Source organism: Schistocerca serialis, chromosome 6, assembly GCF_023864345.2.
Source record: "Schistocerca serialis cubense isolate TAMUIC-IGC-003099 chromosome 6, iqSchSeri2.2, whole genome shotgun sequence".
Taxonomy (NCBI): Eukaryota; Metazoa; Arthropoda; class Insecta; order Orthoptera; family Acrididae; genus Schistocerca; species Schistocerca serialis.
In genome coordinates, this window is record NC_064643.1 from 443,451,539 (window position 1) to 443,468,892 (window position 17,354).

The 17,354-nt window shown below is 41.3% G+C and overlaps 2 protein-coding genes across 4 annotated transcripts in view; both read right to left on the minus strand.

Annotated features, from left to right (window-relative positions):
* LOC126483723 (cytochrome P450 6k1-like) overlaps positions 1-17,354 on the minus strand; it is a 659,078-nt gene that overhangs the window by 23,272 nt on the left and 618,452 nt on the right. The window lies entirely within an intron of this gene.
* The window catches only part of LOC126483724 (cytochrome P450 6k1-like), a 68,962-nt gene that overhangs the window by 23,272 nt on the left and 28,336 nt on the right, over positions 1-17,354 (minus strand). For both annotated transcript variants that reach the window (XM_050106831.1, XM_050106830.1), the window contains exon 2: positions 12,521-13,420. In XM_050106831.1, the coding sequence (XP_049962788.1) occupies positions 12,521-13,412 (892 nt within the window). In that variant the 5' untranslated portion in view covers positions 13,413-13,420. The remainder of the gene's footprint in view (positions 1-12,520; positions 13,421-17,354) is intronic.

Sequence of the window (17,354 nt, forward strand, 5' to 3'; positions counted from 1 at the left end):
TTTTCTTCACAGCAAGGTGTACTGCGTTCAGAACTTGCCATAAAAATGGTTGGGTGGGTTTGGAAAGCAGGATGGAAAATTAGGGTTTAACATCTCCTCAACGGTGAGGTCATTATAGCTGAAGCATAAGATTCAACTGAGAAAGGAGGGGAAGCAAAATGGCCGTATCCTTTCAGAAGGTACATCATTTGCAAGGGCTGACATCTTTGGGTGACGGGTATACAACAGTGTGTTTAATTTGATACATTTTTTTAATAAGACGAAACACAAAATTACAACTTAAGGAGAACCGTCTCTGGTTTATTGACAGCCACGCTCATATCAAGCTTAGCAAAGACTTATTGTCTGTGTACAATAGTTTGTACAAATCTTCTGGTAAACCTTGCGGGATGTAAGGTCGTGGTCCATGAAACTCTTCAGGTCCTAACGTTTGTACAAACATTTGGAAAGACTGCGATAAGTCCATGCTTCAAGATAAATGCAGATACTAGGCAAGCCTGCAGGTTGCGCTGTTGTAGCTGAACACGAATGGGGCTTCTGCAGTGTCCCCAATACGTTACAAGCGTCAGTCGTGATCAGAACAGTGTTCTGTGTAGTTGTTATGTCGGAGCTAAGTGAATTTGAACGTGGAGAAAGTGTTGGAGCTCGCATGGTGGGTGCTTCAGTAACCAAGCTAGCCGGTGTTTGGTGTTCCAGGAGGCACCGTATCGCAGATTTATACCGCAGAAGAAAACATCATCCGCTATGTCACAACGCGGGCGAAAGTGTGGTTGAGTGATCGTGAAAGACGGTCACGGAAGAGGATTGTGGCGAAAAATAAGACGCAGGCAGATGAAACCGTCACTGCAGAACTAAATGTTGTACTTACGAACCCTGTCAGCACCTAGACAACACGGAGAGAGCTCCAGAAGCAGAAAATTATAGGGCGAGATGAAATTCCAAAACTAGTCACCAGTGATGAGGATACCCGTAACAGGAAAACGTATTGCCAAAGCCATAAAACCGCGACTGTGGAGCAATGGAAGAAAGTCATTTGGTCAGATTAGTCTTATTTCCAACTTCTGGCCAGGTTTACGTCCCAAGAGTCAAACGTGGAGAGGGATTGGTAATAATCTGGACAGCCATATCATGGTATTCCATGGGCCTCGTGGTGACTGCATGGCTGCTGTACTGACAAGGGTTACGTGACCATTTTGGCTGACAGAGTCTATCCTAACTGATCTAAGGACATCCCACACATCCATGCCAGAGGCAGGATTCGAACCTGGGACCGTAGCGGTCTCGCGGTTTCAGACTGAAGCGCCTAGAACCCCTCAGCCACCCCGGCCGGCATGGGAGGAAACCTCCATGGTATACAGTCACTGTAAAGAAACTGCTGAAGAAACAGAGATTACTGCGTAATGGGTAAAATAAAGCGTAGGGCTATAGAAAGAGAAATTCTGAATGAAACGTCTTTGGCTGTCAAGAGAGCTAAGCGTGATGCCTTAAATGACTACCGTAGCCGAATATTGTCAAATGATATTTCCCGGAACTCAAAGAAACTTTGATTGTATGTAAACGTCGTTAGTGGCACCAAAGTTAGTGTCCAGTCCTTAGCGAATGAGACAGGGACTGCAGCTCAGGGTAGCAAAACGAATGCTGAAATGCTTAACTCCGTTTTCAAATGTTCTTTTACAAAGGAAAACCCAGGAAATTTGCCCAAATTTAATCCATATACCACTGAAAAGATGAATGAAACAGAAATTAATGGTGTTGAGAAACAGCTGAAATCGTTAAACAAAGCTTCAGGGTCCGATGGAACCCCTGTCAGATTCTGTACTGAATTTGCGGCTGAGTTCGCCCCTCTTTTAAATATAATCTATCGTATATCCCTCGAATAAAAAACCGTGCCCAGTTCTTGGAAAAAAACACAGGTCAGCATCTTATAACATATTCTGAATTCAAATATGACGAGGTATCTTGAATAGAATGACCTCGATGCCACGGAGCATGAATTCCGAAAACATCGATAATGTGAAAACTAACTTGCACTATTCTCACATACTTTTCTCACATACTGTAAGGTTTGAATTAAGGCAGTCAGGTAGATGCAGAATTTCTTGAGTTCCTCGATGGTCGTATTGTGAAGCTGCTCCGAAAGTAAAGCGACCTTAACTACAAATTCAGACGTGGTCAAAGCCTCCCGTACAAATAAAAATCGAAAAAGTCAAATAAAGAGAGCCATGCGTGAAGCGTTCAAATAATTCGAAAGTAAAATTCTGTCTACTGACTTGACAGAAAATCCTAGAAGGTTTAGGTATTACATAAAATTCAGCAAACGGATCGAAGTCATCTGTCAAGACACTACGACGACAGTAGCGTCGAAATGGAGGATCACAGAAGTGAAAGCCGAAATACGAAATTCCTTTCTTCAAAACTGTTTCACTGAGGAACATCGTACTGAGCTTCTCCCTTTAAATTGTCGTACGAAAGTCATACGGACAGATATGGAAATAAGTGACCACTGGATGGAAAAATCAGCTGAAATTGCCCAACAGAGAGAAGGTCACTGAATCTGATGGGATACCAGTACAGTTCTACATAGAATGTGCGAAAAAACTCACTCCTCTTCTAGCAGCAATGTACTGTAGATTACTGTAGACACCGGAGGAGCGAAGCACTCCTAGTATTTCAAAAAAAAGCGCATTCCGTTCCAGCTTTCGAGAAGGGTCGTCGGACAGATGCACAGAACTATAGGCCCATATCTCGCAAATTTTATGGTGGCATGTTAATGAAATTTCTGGAGACTGAGGAACTGCTCTGCAGCAATCAATATAAGTTCCGCAAACAGCGAACGTGTGAAACCCAGCTCGCTCTGTTCCTCTACAAGATCCAGAAAGCAGCAAATACCGGTTGTTGCCGTGTTACCTGAATGCAGTGTTGCTTGACTTCCATATGTCATTCTATACAGTTCCACAATGCTGGCTAATAAAGTACGAGCGTGTTTAATATCAGACCACCTGTGAAGTAAAATTCAGGAAGACCTGCAGAGGACCGACGTTCGGTGCAGGGATTTGCAGTTGATCGCAACATAAATGTAAGATGTTATTTTATACATGTTGGATGTTGTGAACTCCGAAGCGTTAATGGTAGTTGGTGAATGACGCAATCAGCCACAAATACTTTTTGAATGTTTTATTTTAGTGCCATAACCGGTGTCGGGCTACCATGCCCATCTTCAGATGGCTAGTACTTTTCGTTACATAGATGTTTTCATGAACAGCATGTCGTATGCTCCACGCTGCACATTAATTTTTTTAATGCTCAATTTTTAATTTTAATATTTCCTGCAATTAACTTATGAACTGTAGTGATAACCAAAATACGTATATATAAATTTTTGCAGATATATGTATACTTAATCATACGCAGTCGGTCAGGTTTGAAGTATTTCGTCAGTTTCGTCAATAATTTTCACTCACAGTTAAAAAAGTCCCACTAAAAACAGTTTATCCTACTGTCTTTAAACAATGAGTTTATACTTAGGGTACAAACATTTTTCGATTATTAACGTGTTACATATTGCACATCCCACACATCATCTTTGCTCTCTTTACATCCTTGATCAGTATTTAATGAATGGTATCTTTGCCTCATGATAATCTTCACATTGTAAAGAAAAACAAGTGTAGAACACATGTGCGACGCTCAACGGGCATTTTAAGAATATTATGAAGTGTACCACAGCAACTTATTTACAATACGTGTGGTGGAGCTAGAAAACCACATGGATCACAACAAATTAAATCGCAAGCTCCTGGAACGAATGTAAGTGAACACAACTATTTTGCTCTCTCTCTCTTCGCGTCCCATTACATACCCCATCCACAAGGATCAGCTCAGTTTGCAGGTAAATATAAGTTTAATTTAGTGTTTTGTGTATGTATTTGTAATATTTTGTTATGTTTGTAAAATATTTAAAGTTTTGTATTTTTGATTTGTATGTTTCATGTTTGGAGAGAGCAGTGCAACTCGCGGAAACAGCATCTTCACTGCCGGAACGAGAAAGAAAACTGCTGGCCACTAGACGCCGCGGGTCAACGGCCAAAGAGCAGCAGAAGATCCTGTGACCGGGTTGATGCGTCGAACCTCCAACATTCAAATAAATTAAAATTTCTTTATTTTTCCATTGTAATGCTGTCACAGAATGTTTAGTTCATGTTGTATTTTGGTCAGGTCTGTTTTGTCGAGTCTGATGTTCACATCTGTATGTAGCATATACGAAGACAATAAAACAGTGTATGCTCTAAAGCTTAAATACGTGTTCGAGAATTATTTATGAAGAGTTATATTGAGGAAGAGTTATTACTGAATTTTTCCAAGATATTAATTTCCAGAAGAGTTTGATTTCGATTTTTTGAATCTTAAAGGTTTTACAGTCTGATTGTAATATGGGAAAAATAATATAACTTGCAAGAATATAATTTCCAAGAAGAAACAAACTACACTTAAATTTCAAAAGTTTGTGCAAACCAGTTGGACTGAGTGACGTAATTTTGCACAAACGACTCAAGTGAAGGTGTTTTAATTACAGTTTCGTTCAAGAATCTTTTATAGAGAACTTTAAAAAAATTTAAATAATTTTTTTGAAGTGTTTTGTAAACGACGTAGGTGACGAAGTCTGCACATGGTCATATTTCAAACAAAAATCATTGAGTCATACGCGTCGTTACACTACACCGCTCGTATGACTTAATGATTTTTGTTTGAAATGTGACCATGTGCAACGTCGTTTACGAAAACACTTTTATATAAAGTGGCACTAAACATTCGAATATTCTTGTGCAGTGTGGAGAAGACGACATGTTGTTGTTGTTGTGGTCTTCAGTCCTGAGACTGGTTTGATGCAGCTCTCCATGCTACTCTATCCTGTGCAAGCTTCTTCATCTGCCAGTACCTACTGCAATCTACATCCTTCTGAATCTGCTTAGTGTATTCATCTCTTGGTCTCCCTCTACGATTTTTACCCTCCACGCTGCCCTCCAATACTAAATTGGTGATCCCTTGATGCCTCAGGACATGTCCTACCAACCGACCCCGTCTTCTGGTCAAGTTGTGGCACAAACTTCTCTTCTCCCCAACCCTGTTCAATACTTCCTCATTAGTTATGTGATCTACCCATCTAATCTTCAGCATTCTTCTGTAGCACCACATTTCGAATGCTTCTATTCTCTTCTTGTCCAAACATACATGGCTACACTCCATACAAATACTTTCAGAAATGATTTCCTGGCACTTAAATCTATACTCGATGTTAACAAATTTCTCTTCTTCAGAAACGCTTTCCTTGCCATTGACAATCTACATTTTATATCCTCTCTACTTCGACCATCATCAGTTATTTTGCTCCCCAAATAGCAAAACTCCTTTACTTCTTTAAGTGTCTCATTTCCTAATCTAATTCCCTCAGCATCACCCGACTTAATTCGACTACATTCCAATATCCTCGTTTTGCTTTTGTTGATGTTCATCTTATATCCTCCTTTCAAGACACTGTCCATTCCGTTCAACTGCTCTTCCAAGTCCTTTGCTGTCTCTGACAGAATTACAAAACCTCAAAGTTTTTATTTCTTCTCCATGGATTTCTTCTCCATGGATTTTAATACCCACTCCGAATTTTTCTTTTGTTTCCTTTACTGCTTGCTCAATATACAGATTGAACAACATCGGGGAGAGGCTACAACACTGTCTTACTCCCTTCCCAACCACTGCTTCCCTTTCATGTCCCTCAACTCTTATAACTGCCATCTGGTTTCTGTACAAATTGTAAATAGCTTTTCGCTCCCTGTATTTTACCCCTGCCACCTTCAGAGTTTGAAAGAGAGTATTCTCTAAGTCTACAAATGCTAGAAACATAGGTTTGCCTTTCCTTAATCTTTCTTCTAAGATAAGTCGTAAGGTCAGTATTGCCTCACGTGTTCAAGTGTTTCTACGGAATCAAAACTGATCTTCCCCGAGGTTGGCTTCTACTAGTTTTTCCATTCGTCTGTAAAGAATTCGTGTTAGTATTTTGCAGCTGTGACTTATTAAACTGATAGTTCGGTAAATTTCACATCTGTCAACACCTGCCTTCTTTGGGATTGGAATTATTATGTTCTTCTTGAAGTCTGAGGGAATTTCGCCTGTTTCATACATCTTGCTCACCAGATGGTAGAGTTTTGTCAGGACTGGTTCTCCCAAGGCCGTCAGTAGTTCCAATGGAATGTTGTCTACTCCGGGGGCCTTATTTCGACTCAGGTCATTCAGTGCTCTGTCAAACTCTTCACGCAGTATCGTATCTCCCATTTCATCTTCATCTACATCCTCTTCCATTTCCATAATATTGTCCTCAAGCACATCGCCCTTGTATAGACCCTCTATATACTCCTTCCACCTTTCTGCTTTCCCTTCTTTGCTTAGAACTGGGTTTCCATCTGAGCTCTTGATATTCATACAAGTCGTTCTCTTATCTCCAAAGGTCTCTTTAATTTTCCTGTAGGCAGTATCTATCTTACCCCTAGTGAGATAAGCCTATACATTCTTACATTTGTCCTCTAGCCATCCCTGCTTAGCCATTTTGCACTTCCTGTCGATCTCATTTTTGAGACGTTTGTATTCCTTTTTGCCTGCTTCATTTCCTGCATTTTTATATTTTCTCCTTTCATCAATTAAATTCAATATTTCTTCTGTTACCCAAGGATTTCTACCAGCCCTCGTCTTTTTACCTACTTGATCCTCTGCTGCCTTCACTACTTCATCCCTCAAAGCTACCCATTCTTCTTCTACCTTATTTCTTTCCCCCATTCCTGTCAATTGCTCCCTTATGCTCTCCCTGAAACTCTGTACAACCTCTGGTTCTTTCAGTTTATCCAGGTCCCATCTCCTTAAATTCCCACCTTTTTGCAGTTTCTTCAGTTTTAATCTACAGGTCATAACCATTAGATTGTGGTCAGAGTCCACATCTGCCCCTGGAAATGTCTTACAATTTAAAACCTGGTTCCTAAATCTCTGTCTTACCATTATATAATCTATCTGATACCTTTTAGTATCTCCAGGGTTCTTCCATGTATACAACCTTCTTTCATGATTCTTAAACCAAGTGTTAGCTATGATTATGTTGAGCTCTGTGCAAAATTCTACCAGGCGGCTTCCTCTTTCATTTCTTAGCCCCAATCCATATTCACCGACTATGTTTCCTTCTCTCCCTTTTCCTACACTAGAATTCCAGTCACCCATGACTATAAAATTTTCGTCTCCCTTCACTATCTGAATAATTTCTTTTATTTCATCATACATTTCTTCAATTTCTTCGTCATCTTCAGAGCTAGTTGGCATATAAACTTGTACTACTGTAGTAGGTGTGGGCTTCGTATCTATCTTGGCCACAATAATGCGTTCACTATGCTGTTTGTAGTAGCTTACCCGCATTCCTATTTTCCTATTCATTATTAAACCTACTCCTGCATTACCCCTATTTGATTTTGTGTTTACAACCTTGTAGTCACCTAACCAGAAGTCTTGTTCCTCCTGCCACCGAACTTCACTAATTCCCACTATATCTAACTTCAACCTATCCATTTCCCTTTTTAAATTTTCTAACCTACCTACCCGATTAAGGGATCTGACATTCCACGCTCCGATCCGTAGAACGCCAGTTTTCTTTCTCCTGATAACGACATCCTCCTGAGTAGTCCCCGCCCGGAGACGACATACTATTCATCAAAACACCTATGTAACGAAAAATATTAGCATGGTAGCCCGAACCCGGTTATGGCACTAAAATGAAGCATTTAAAAAGTATTTGTGACTGGTTGCGTCATTCACCAATTATAAGTTTAAGATTTTTGATATTGCGCGTAAATAGGGGCAAAGAGCCATTATTTTCTGATTACACGATTGCAGAACAATCGCTGGAAGCTGTCACACCCAGAAACTACCGAAGAGTATCCAGACTGAGCGATTTAAAGTGGAACAACAGCATAAAACTAATCAGACGTAGGGCAGACGCTCGACTGAGATGTATAGAAACAATCATCAGGAATTGTAGCACATTCACAAAGAACGCAGGATACAAAATCTCGTTTGATCAATACATGAATATTGCTCATCAGTTTAGAACCTGTATCAGATACGATTGGCAGAGGTGACAGAGAAGAGCAACTGCGTTTCGTTATACTTTTTTTAGCAATGGTAGACGTTCCATAAGAGCCGTTCTGCATAATGCGCAGTGTAATGTTAAAATTGCAAGAACATACGTTCCTAGAAGGATTAATCAAAATATTGCTTCCTCGGACGTTTTTCTCGCCGCAAGACCGTGGAAGTAAAATTAGAGAGATTGTAGACCACGCAGAGGCTTGCCAATAATCGTCCTTTCCGTGAAATATTCTCGATTGGACCAGGAAAGGGGAAAGTGACAGTGGTACGGAAAATACTCTCTGCCACACGCAATAAGGCCTTTGTGGTGTACTGATGTCGACCTAAATGTAGAAGTACTTATAACTATTTTCCATTTCTTTACCAGGCAAATCCTGATATGAAAATTAGTTCCACATGCGGATTCGAACTGGCTGTCTTCCCGTCGGTTATTATACTGTAGTTACGGACATGCTTCGTTCTGTTGTGCAGAATGCAATGCTGCGCTTTCAGACTCTTCTGGAGACTGATGGGCTTCATATTGAGCCCCTTTTGTAGCAGTAATAGCACCGGTACGTAATGGTTTGATGTATCGTAGCAGGACATAAAATGTTTTCCAATTGAATCTATTGTGCATTATTTCTCTTCCCCATCTCCTTGATATTAATCCTACCAAGTCTGGTACTCGTACGGTAATTAGTTTCCGTTTTATGACTTGTTAAACAGGGAAAGGTTACTTATAACCCGATACATGATTAGCAAATTTACAGAAAATCTCCGAGTTCTCGCCCAAATATTCTTCTACCATTGTTCCTAAGACGTGGGGTCTATAAAAGCATACGATTATCATGTTTGATCCACCTTTAAACCATATCTTTACCCAAATTATTTTGCTTCAAAATCTGTAATAACCTCACTAGATATTATCATATTATTTACGACTATGAACAAGTATCATCCACCGGTATTCCGCCTGTCTTTGGGGTACACATTCCAGTCAGATTTTAAAATTCCATTCCTACTAACATCTGCTTCCAGCCAGCTTCCCCTCGTTAGTATTATGTGGGCATTAGTACCATTTACAAGCGAGACAAGTTCTGGAACCTTTCTATAAAGACTTCTAAACTAATACTATATTGTTCAGCGCTTTTAATGACGTTAGCCGCATTTGAGCATTGAAATGTATCAATGGTAACAGCAGAAAATCTGTGCCAAACCGGAACTCGAACCCGGATTTCCCGCTTTACGCTAGCGATCGCCTTGATCGCCTCGGCCATCCGTGCACGCTTCGCTTCCGACCCAGATTCCCAGCCTGTCACTCACTACTGACAGAGTGACGGCGGCCCATGAACCCACACTCGCAGTCCCTGATTCCCATAACAGATCGGGCACGGTGTGCACCCGCACTGAAAATAGTATTGCTGATCGTTGTCATCCTATTTATTTAAGTTGGCGACAACCAACGATCCTGTCTACTTCATTGTAGTCACGTGCCACGTATGTATTAGTACTGCCTTTTTAAAAAATGGCACCAGAATACTATCTCATGAGAGGTAAGACGTGATGATACAGGATGTCTGTAACGTACCATTGTGCCATCAGTTATCTCTCAGTGACTGTCAGACGTGGCTTGAAGTCATACCCGATGGTTCCTCACACCACAGCGTCAGGAGTAACACTGATGTGGCTCACCAAAACACCGGAAGAACTCGAGCTCTCCAAGGTCGCCCCATACTCGCCTACGACGGTCATCCCGAGCTGTGCAGAATTGCAATTCATCACTGAAGACAATGCGACGCCATTCGTTATCAGTCCACGCTTCTCGGACACGGTAGCACTCGAAACGTAGAAGTCTGCACTGTGGTGTTAACAGCAACCTACGAAGGGGGTGGTAATTATCTAGTCCTGCTGTTGGTAGTCTCCGACCAGTGGTGCAGGAGACAGCTGTTCTCGGATGCCAAGTGTTGTTGTTGTTCTTGTGGTCTTCAGTGCAGAGACTGGTTTGATGCAGCTCTCCATGCTACTCTATCCTGTGCAAGCCTCTTCATCTCCGAATAACTTCTGCACCCTACAACCTTCTGAATCTGCTTAGTGGATTCATCTCTTGGTCTCCCTCTACGATTTTTAGCCCCCCCCCCCCGCCTCCCCCCCCCCCCACGCTGCCCTCCAATACAAAACTAGTGATCCCTTGATCCCTCAGAATATGTCCTACCAACCGATCCCTTCTTCAAGTCAAGTTGTTCCACAAACTCCTCTTCTCCCCAATCGTATTCAGTATCTCCTCATTAGTTATGTGATCTACCCATCCAATCTTGATCATTCTTCTGTAGCACTACATTTTGAAATCTTCTATTCTCTCCTTGTCTAAACTATTTATCGTCCACGTTTCACTTCCAGACAGGGTTACACGCCATACAAATACTATCGGAAAAGGCTTCATGACACTTAATTATACACTCGATGTTAACAAATTTCTCTTCTTCGGAAACGCTTTCCTTGCCGTAGCCAGTCTGCATTTTGTATCCTCTCTACTTCGACCGTCATCAGTTATTCTGCTCCCCAAATAGCAAACGCCCTCCCCCTTCCGTCCCTCCCTATAAACCATGTACCTCGCCGTTGGTGGGGTGGCTTGCGTGCCTCAGCGATACAGATAGCCGTATCGTAGGTGCAACCACAACGGAGGGGTATCTGTTGAGAGGCCAGACAAACGTGTGGTTCCTGAAGAGGGGCTGCACCCCTTTCAGTAGTTGTATGGGCAACAGTCTGGATGATTCACTGATCTGGACTTGTAACATTAACCAAGACGGCCATGCTGTGCTGGTACTGTGAACGGCAAGGGGAAACTACAGTCGTAATTTTTCCCTAGGGCATGCAGCTTTGCATTTGGTTAAATGATGCCAGGTTAAGGGGTTAAAATGTGCTTGGTGCACAATGTAGCGATCCCGCTTTGTTGTGGTCAAATTTAATCGACCATAACCTTGACGACCAGTATATCTGCCCTCAAGTTTCTAGGCAGTCCAACATCGGGACACTGTCACATCGAAAGGCACCACAAATCTGGGTATTGCACATTTTGATCAGTTGTCCGACTGGAGGACCAAAATGAGGCTCGTTTCAGATTTTGTCAGGTGCTGATAACGCTGTCTCATACGAGTGCGTGTCATATCCGTGTCCTTAACAGTGATTGCTCAACATATGATGCTGTTCATGATCCCTATATACCGAAAGAGACCTGGTAGCAGCACCAGATACGAACACACTCAGGTGGCCGTTCTACCTCTCACAGAGAACTGCAACTCTAATCATTTACACACCCACCAAAGGCGTGTACTTGTACGACGTTACATTGACATCCAACTATGTCTTCTGGGTGTCAGGCAGATTATATTCGTCTGCAGTGGTCTCAATTTCCCTGTGTAATTCAAAGTTCGCTTTTGGTATCACATAACCGATAGTCCTGAAAAATTTTCTGTGGGATTTATATGTATTCATGTATCTATTTCACCAGGAAAGGCGAGTAATACGGATTAACCTGTGGGGCCGGATTATAGAGCACTACCAGGTCTAAGGATATCTCATATATATATATATATATATATATATATATATATATATATATATAAAAATCAATTATATCTATTCTTCATAATGTAAGCATCTAAAATTTTATGTCTGTTACATTTATGAACTACGTACCCACTACTGTCACCATATAGGGACTGAAAGGTTGAATCCAATATTACTTAGATAACTACAACCATGAGTAAAGTGGAGAAATCATATCTATACCAACCCCTTGTAAGCAAAATGGGAAATATTTTCTGCACTAGGGTGACTTTATTTAACTAACTTCATCTCTTGCACCAACTTGAAGTAGGGTGCTAACTTGTGATACACTGAGTTGCCATATCTGTATGAAATCCACAACCCCCAGTTATCGACGGGCTGGTCTGCAACACCACCCAGTCAAATACTCTGTTCCACAGGTTGTCTCTCACATCTGAGAATGATCCCTGTTAGTATTTGAGTAACACAGCATGTGATTCTTAAAACATACACAACAAAATTTACACAATTAGCAGACAAACGTAATACAAAACTATTTTTAAAAACTGATTAAGTTTGTGTCACAATATCGGATCCAAATGAATCATGCGGTATCTGAGGTGAAATATTTATACAGTTCATCCTGTTCATAAAATGTCTGTCTTTCCAAATTTAAATGTAGGCGACGACACCCATGCAGTTTTTGATAAGAGTTGTAACTGTGTAACTGTTTTTCACAGTGAAATGAGAATAGCGATATTTCCAATGGTTTGGGGGACAGTCAAGAGTGTCAGAATATGCAAAAACTGAAAAAAAATCTTACCTTCTTCACTCTTCTCCACACTGATTGAGAAGCTGTCATCAACATATCCTTTATTTTTCAGTTGTATCAGCAGCTGCATGAAATCCTTCCTGATAACGCCAGCCTCCTCTCTGTGTTTTACTGTGTCCTCGACGACTCGCGTGAAGTACTCTGTGATGTCCTTAGGCGTGAAGGCCACAGGTACCAGTTTGCGCAGCTTGGGGTTGAAAAATCCCAGCGCCTGGGTCATGTAGGTACGGAGAGATGGCTTGAAGAAGCGCCTGCCCCACTGCCGGAATTCCGCCTCAGGATTGTGCTGACTGTCGACATTGATCCCAAAGGCACAAGAGGCTATGACGTCGGTGGAGTAGCGGGCAATCAATTCGCGCACTTCCACGACCTTGCCCGCCGATGTGACGTCAGACAGAACGCGTGCGCAGTCCTGGACGATGCCGAACATGGCCCGCATCTTGCCCGACGTGAACGTGGGCGTCAGCTTCTGTCTCAGAGACTTCCATTTGGTGCCACCGAGGAAGAATAAGTGTGCTGATAGGTGATCTGTCTCCTCGTCTATGTAGATGCCCCGGTCAGGGAAATAGTTAAAGTCCTTCACCATGATCGTCTTTATTAGATCTGGGTCTCGAAAGATGAGAATTGGACTGTTTATTGTGTAAATACCCACTACACTCTTTCCTTTGCCTTCAAAATACATGTCTCGCATACCCTCGCCTGGACTTTTTCTCATGAGCGTCGTATCCCAGGCATTCCCTAGTGGAAAGGATGGCTCTAAATAGGGCAGTCCCTTCTTCTTCCAATAGGTATAATTAATTTTGAATGTGACGTAGATAATCACAAAAATTGTGGACAGTAGAGCTAACATTTCATTCATCCAGGAATCAAAGATAACAGCCATTTTGGTTCCTGCAAAAACAAATGAAGCGTATGATCAGAAATATGTTCAGAGTCTTTTTGTGTCATAATATTTAATTTCTTATGTATCACAGTCAAATACATTGTGCAAGTCCATACTATCAGTGGTTAGCCATAAAACGAATCCCTCTACTGTTTGTTGCTGATTTCTTAAAGTAGAGGGTAAATTAAAATCACTCTATATCCAATCATGATTTAGTCACGCTGGTTTGCTGCTTTCACAATGCCATTCAACAACAAATAATGTTCCTGCATGTGGAAATAAAGTTAAACTTCATCTACTCACCGATTCTGATTTAAAAAAATGCATGAACACTCTACTGCTGGATATCTAAAAGTATGCAGGTACTGTTTGCTGTCACTCATAAAATGTAGCATGTAATACTTGTATACACAGGATCAACTTTACATTATTAAAGGCTTTATGTATTGTTTTGGTTTCCTCTATATGTTCTTTGTTGTTAGTGATTATACAGCCAGAAGGGATATCATCATTGTTAATATGGTCCAAAAATAAATCCTTATTTCTAACTGCATATAATTTTCTTATATTAAATTTTATCTAGAATAACTAGCATGTCTGGTAGACTATAGTATGTTTATTGAGATTCAGAAAGGCTACAAGCAGTTCTAGCTTCTTAATTACAGAAGAAAGAATAAATTTGTTGATTCACACTTCCAAGACAGGTCATATTCCACGTCTATTGGAGTACTGGGTGTTGGTCATAGTACTGGACAACATAAAGTGTAAAATGAGATGCTAAGCAGCAGAGCAGTACAATAATCTTTAATGTTCGTTTGCATCATACTTCAACCAGCGGAAAAGTAGGAGCGCAAAAAAGGTGAATACGCTCCTGTTTAAAAAACTCCTACTGAATAGTGGAATACCACATTCCTCAGCACCTTTAACAATATTCACAAAAATTTTGTCATGCGAAAATATTCGCTCTGTTTTTAACATGCAGCTCACCTCTCACTCGCAAAAGCTCCCCTAATTATAGCTCGCTCACACCCACTAGTCCACACTCAGTTGCCCAGTCTCACTCACTCATTCAATCCAAGCCACTGTCATTATTTCCCTGTGTCTCTGTACCTGCCGCTGTGTCCTGTCTCACAGTCGCAGATTCCTTCGTTCTGTCCTACTACTGCAATCTGCTCTCGGTGTCGCTGTCTCACTCTTGCTCTCTCTCTTACTGCTGCTATCTCATTTATTCCTTCTCAGAGCTGCTGTCTTCTCTCACTGTCATTATCTCGCTCTTCCTCGTTGTCATCGTCATGGACTCTCTATCTCATTATCACTGACTACCATTCACTTTCATTTTCTCCTTCTCTTTATTTCTCTCCCACTGGCACTGTCTACTTTATTCTACTCCTAGCACAGTTCTGTCAGGTCAACCATGTTCCACTGCCACCGTGTCCCTCCCTTTCTCTCACATTGCCGTTGTCTCTTTCGTTCTTCTGTATCACAACCATTGTATACTATCTTTCAGCTTTTATTGCTTTTCCGTCCCTTTCCCTCCGTACTGTCTCCTTCTCTCTCAGTATAAAAATCCTCGCATATGTTCACAGGTCATACTTTTTGTGAACATTTTTAAAGGTGTTGGAGAAGGTAGAATGAGGAAGCTGGTACCCCGCTTTTCAGCCAGTCTTTTAAACAGGAGAATATTCGCCTTTTTTGTGTCCCTATAGTAGCAATTTTCCGATGGTTTCCTTCTTTTCGCTGCTACAGCAGGGCATATCACCCGAATGAAAAGAACTGTATGGGTCAGTAAGATGTTGACAGTTTACTTATGTGAAACCGAAATAAAGCGAAACTAATTTTACACCTCAGACCGGACGTTAAGAATTTTGCATTTGATTCAGTACTACCCTCTATACGATGGGGTTTTCAGAACCTTTCTGATGACAACGGAGTCACTTTACAGCATATTTCTCCGAGGTTCGCCTCTTTATAAACTACTTTTTCGCCTGACATCGGATTTAACGGGCGTATTTTAGTGTACGAGTGCAGTAACATGGAACATTTGAGTCTCTGAAACAGCTAAGTAAGTCAAGAAAATTTTCAAGGTTGTTCAGCTTGGGATCTTAGGAATTTATCGTAAAAATGTCAGTCATTTTCTGTGCATAACCGTCTTGGAATCCGATACTCTGTTATGGCACCCAAAAACCAATTTTTGGGGTGTTTCTTGGTAATGTACAAAGATTTTTGAAAATGAGGAGATGGTACTTCTGGACAAAAACCTAGAGAGTATATTGTTCCAGCTTGGATATAAAAAATGAATCTCCTGCAGTATGTCCCATAACTGCTGTTTCTGTTTGAAGTGAAGTTGATTCATCGGCTCAAAGTTCCAGAAAGGAAAACTTAAGAACTAAAATGTAATTGCTGCAAGAGAAAACTGACATTTACAAAACAAAGTAGATTCATTGTTATCTGAAGCTAAAAACAGTGGAACTTCATAGTTTGCACATTTGAATAGCAATTAATTTAAAAGCTTAAGAGTATATGAGATGTTTTGATTTACAGATTTACCACAACTTGTTGCATTAGCGTTTCCTTCCATAATAGTCTTCATTTAGCTGACTAGATTACTTCCGTACCGTAAGAACGTCCTTTCGAGCCGCAGTAGTAAGCTGTTGTTGTTTCGCGTTTCCACGGTTTCAATATGGCCTCGACAGCAACGCTTAACTGCATACTTAGTAGGGGACACGCTCTCTGCTTTTCTTTCCACATGCTGTTACTTTGCGGATTTTGCTGTGAATGTCGTAGTCAATGCGAACATTTTAAGTAATCGTAGCGAATTAATTTATGAATTTTTATTCCACTTGTTGCGAGCTGTCATCACCGATGGTAGTGGTAAGCGAAAAATTCTACATAAGCAAGCGAGACACGTAATTTGCAGGATACACGCTTTCTTCGACCGCAAAGCACGTGTATGCGCGTACCGCAGCTGTCGCTTTGAACCGCCGACTGTGTAACTCCGTCCGTGCCTCTACCAGCGAGAACCACTGTCGTTCGTGAATCGGACCGTAGTTGCCAACAAAACAGTTACGTGATACAAACAGATCGCCGGGTTTCTGTTTGACCATGGAGGACTGGATTGTGTTGGGCTGTTCGAGACTAAATACTTTTTACACAAAATCAGAGTCGTCATTAAAATAGAATTTCGCAATTTCAAGTTGTTCAGTTTATTCAAAACCTATCTACTTCCAGCCTATCTTCATCATCTGTTAATGAACATAAATAATATTATAGCGCTCAAATACGACAGGTAGTAGATTTGGTCACATTTCTTGATAACGTACGAGGGGTAGTCATAAACCTTCAGTTACAACCGTGCTATTGATTTTTTGTCTGTTTGCAGGTACATATGCAGCCTTGGAACACACTGAAATCCCCACACTGCAGTACTCTAGCACTGCGCTAGACGTGGTGTGACAAGAAGGCCCAGACAGTTACACCACATCCTACCGGTCAGTTTGCTGGTGAGTCAATATTATGCCAATATGATGACCTATGCTGAACTGCATTACTGTTAAATATTGTTGTTTTAGCTGAAAAGTGTTGGACTTGTATGCTCAATGTTCTGTTTGTATTCTGTTTCACATCCAGAAAAGGCGCCACAACTTGCAGTCGGCAGCATCTTCGACGCCGCCGTCAATGACCGTGAGGTGGCCGCTGTTGTCCTCCGCGCGGAGGCCGTCGTTCCAGAGAAGATCTTGTCGACGCGTGTTATCGCCTTTGACTTAAGTCAGATTAATGAATCAAAATAATTGTTGAAATATCTTGTAATAATGGAGAGTTATGCTGGAAATGGGAAAATGCCATGTCTAGGATCAGCTCTTGATTAAAACTGACACTAAGAATATAGCTGTTAGTTAATGCCTTCTGATGTCCGCCCCTGGTAGCTGAGTGGTCAGCGTGGCG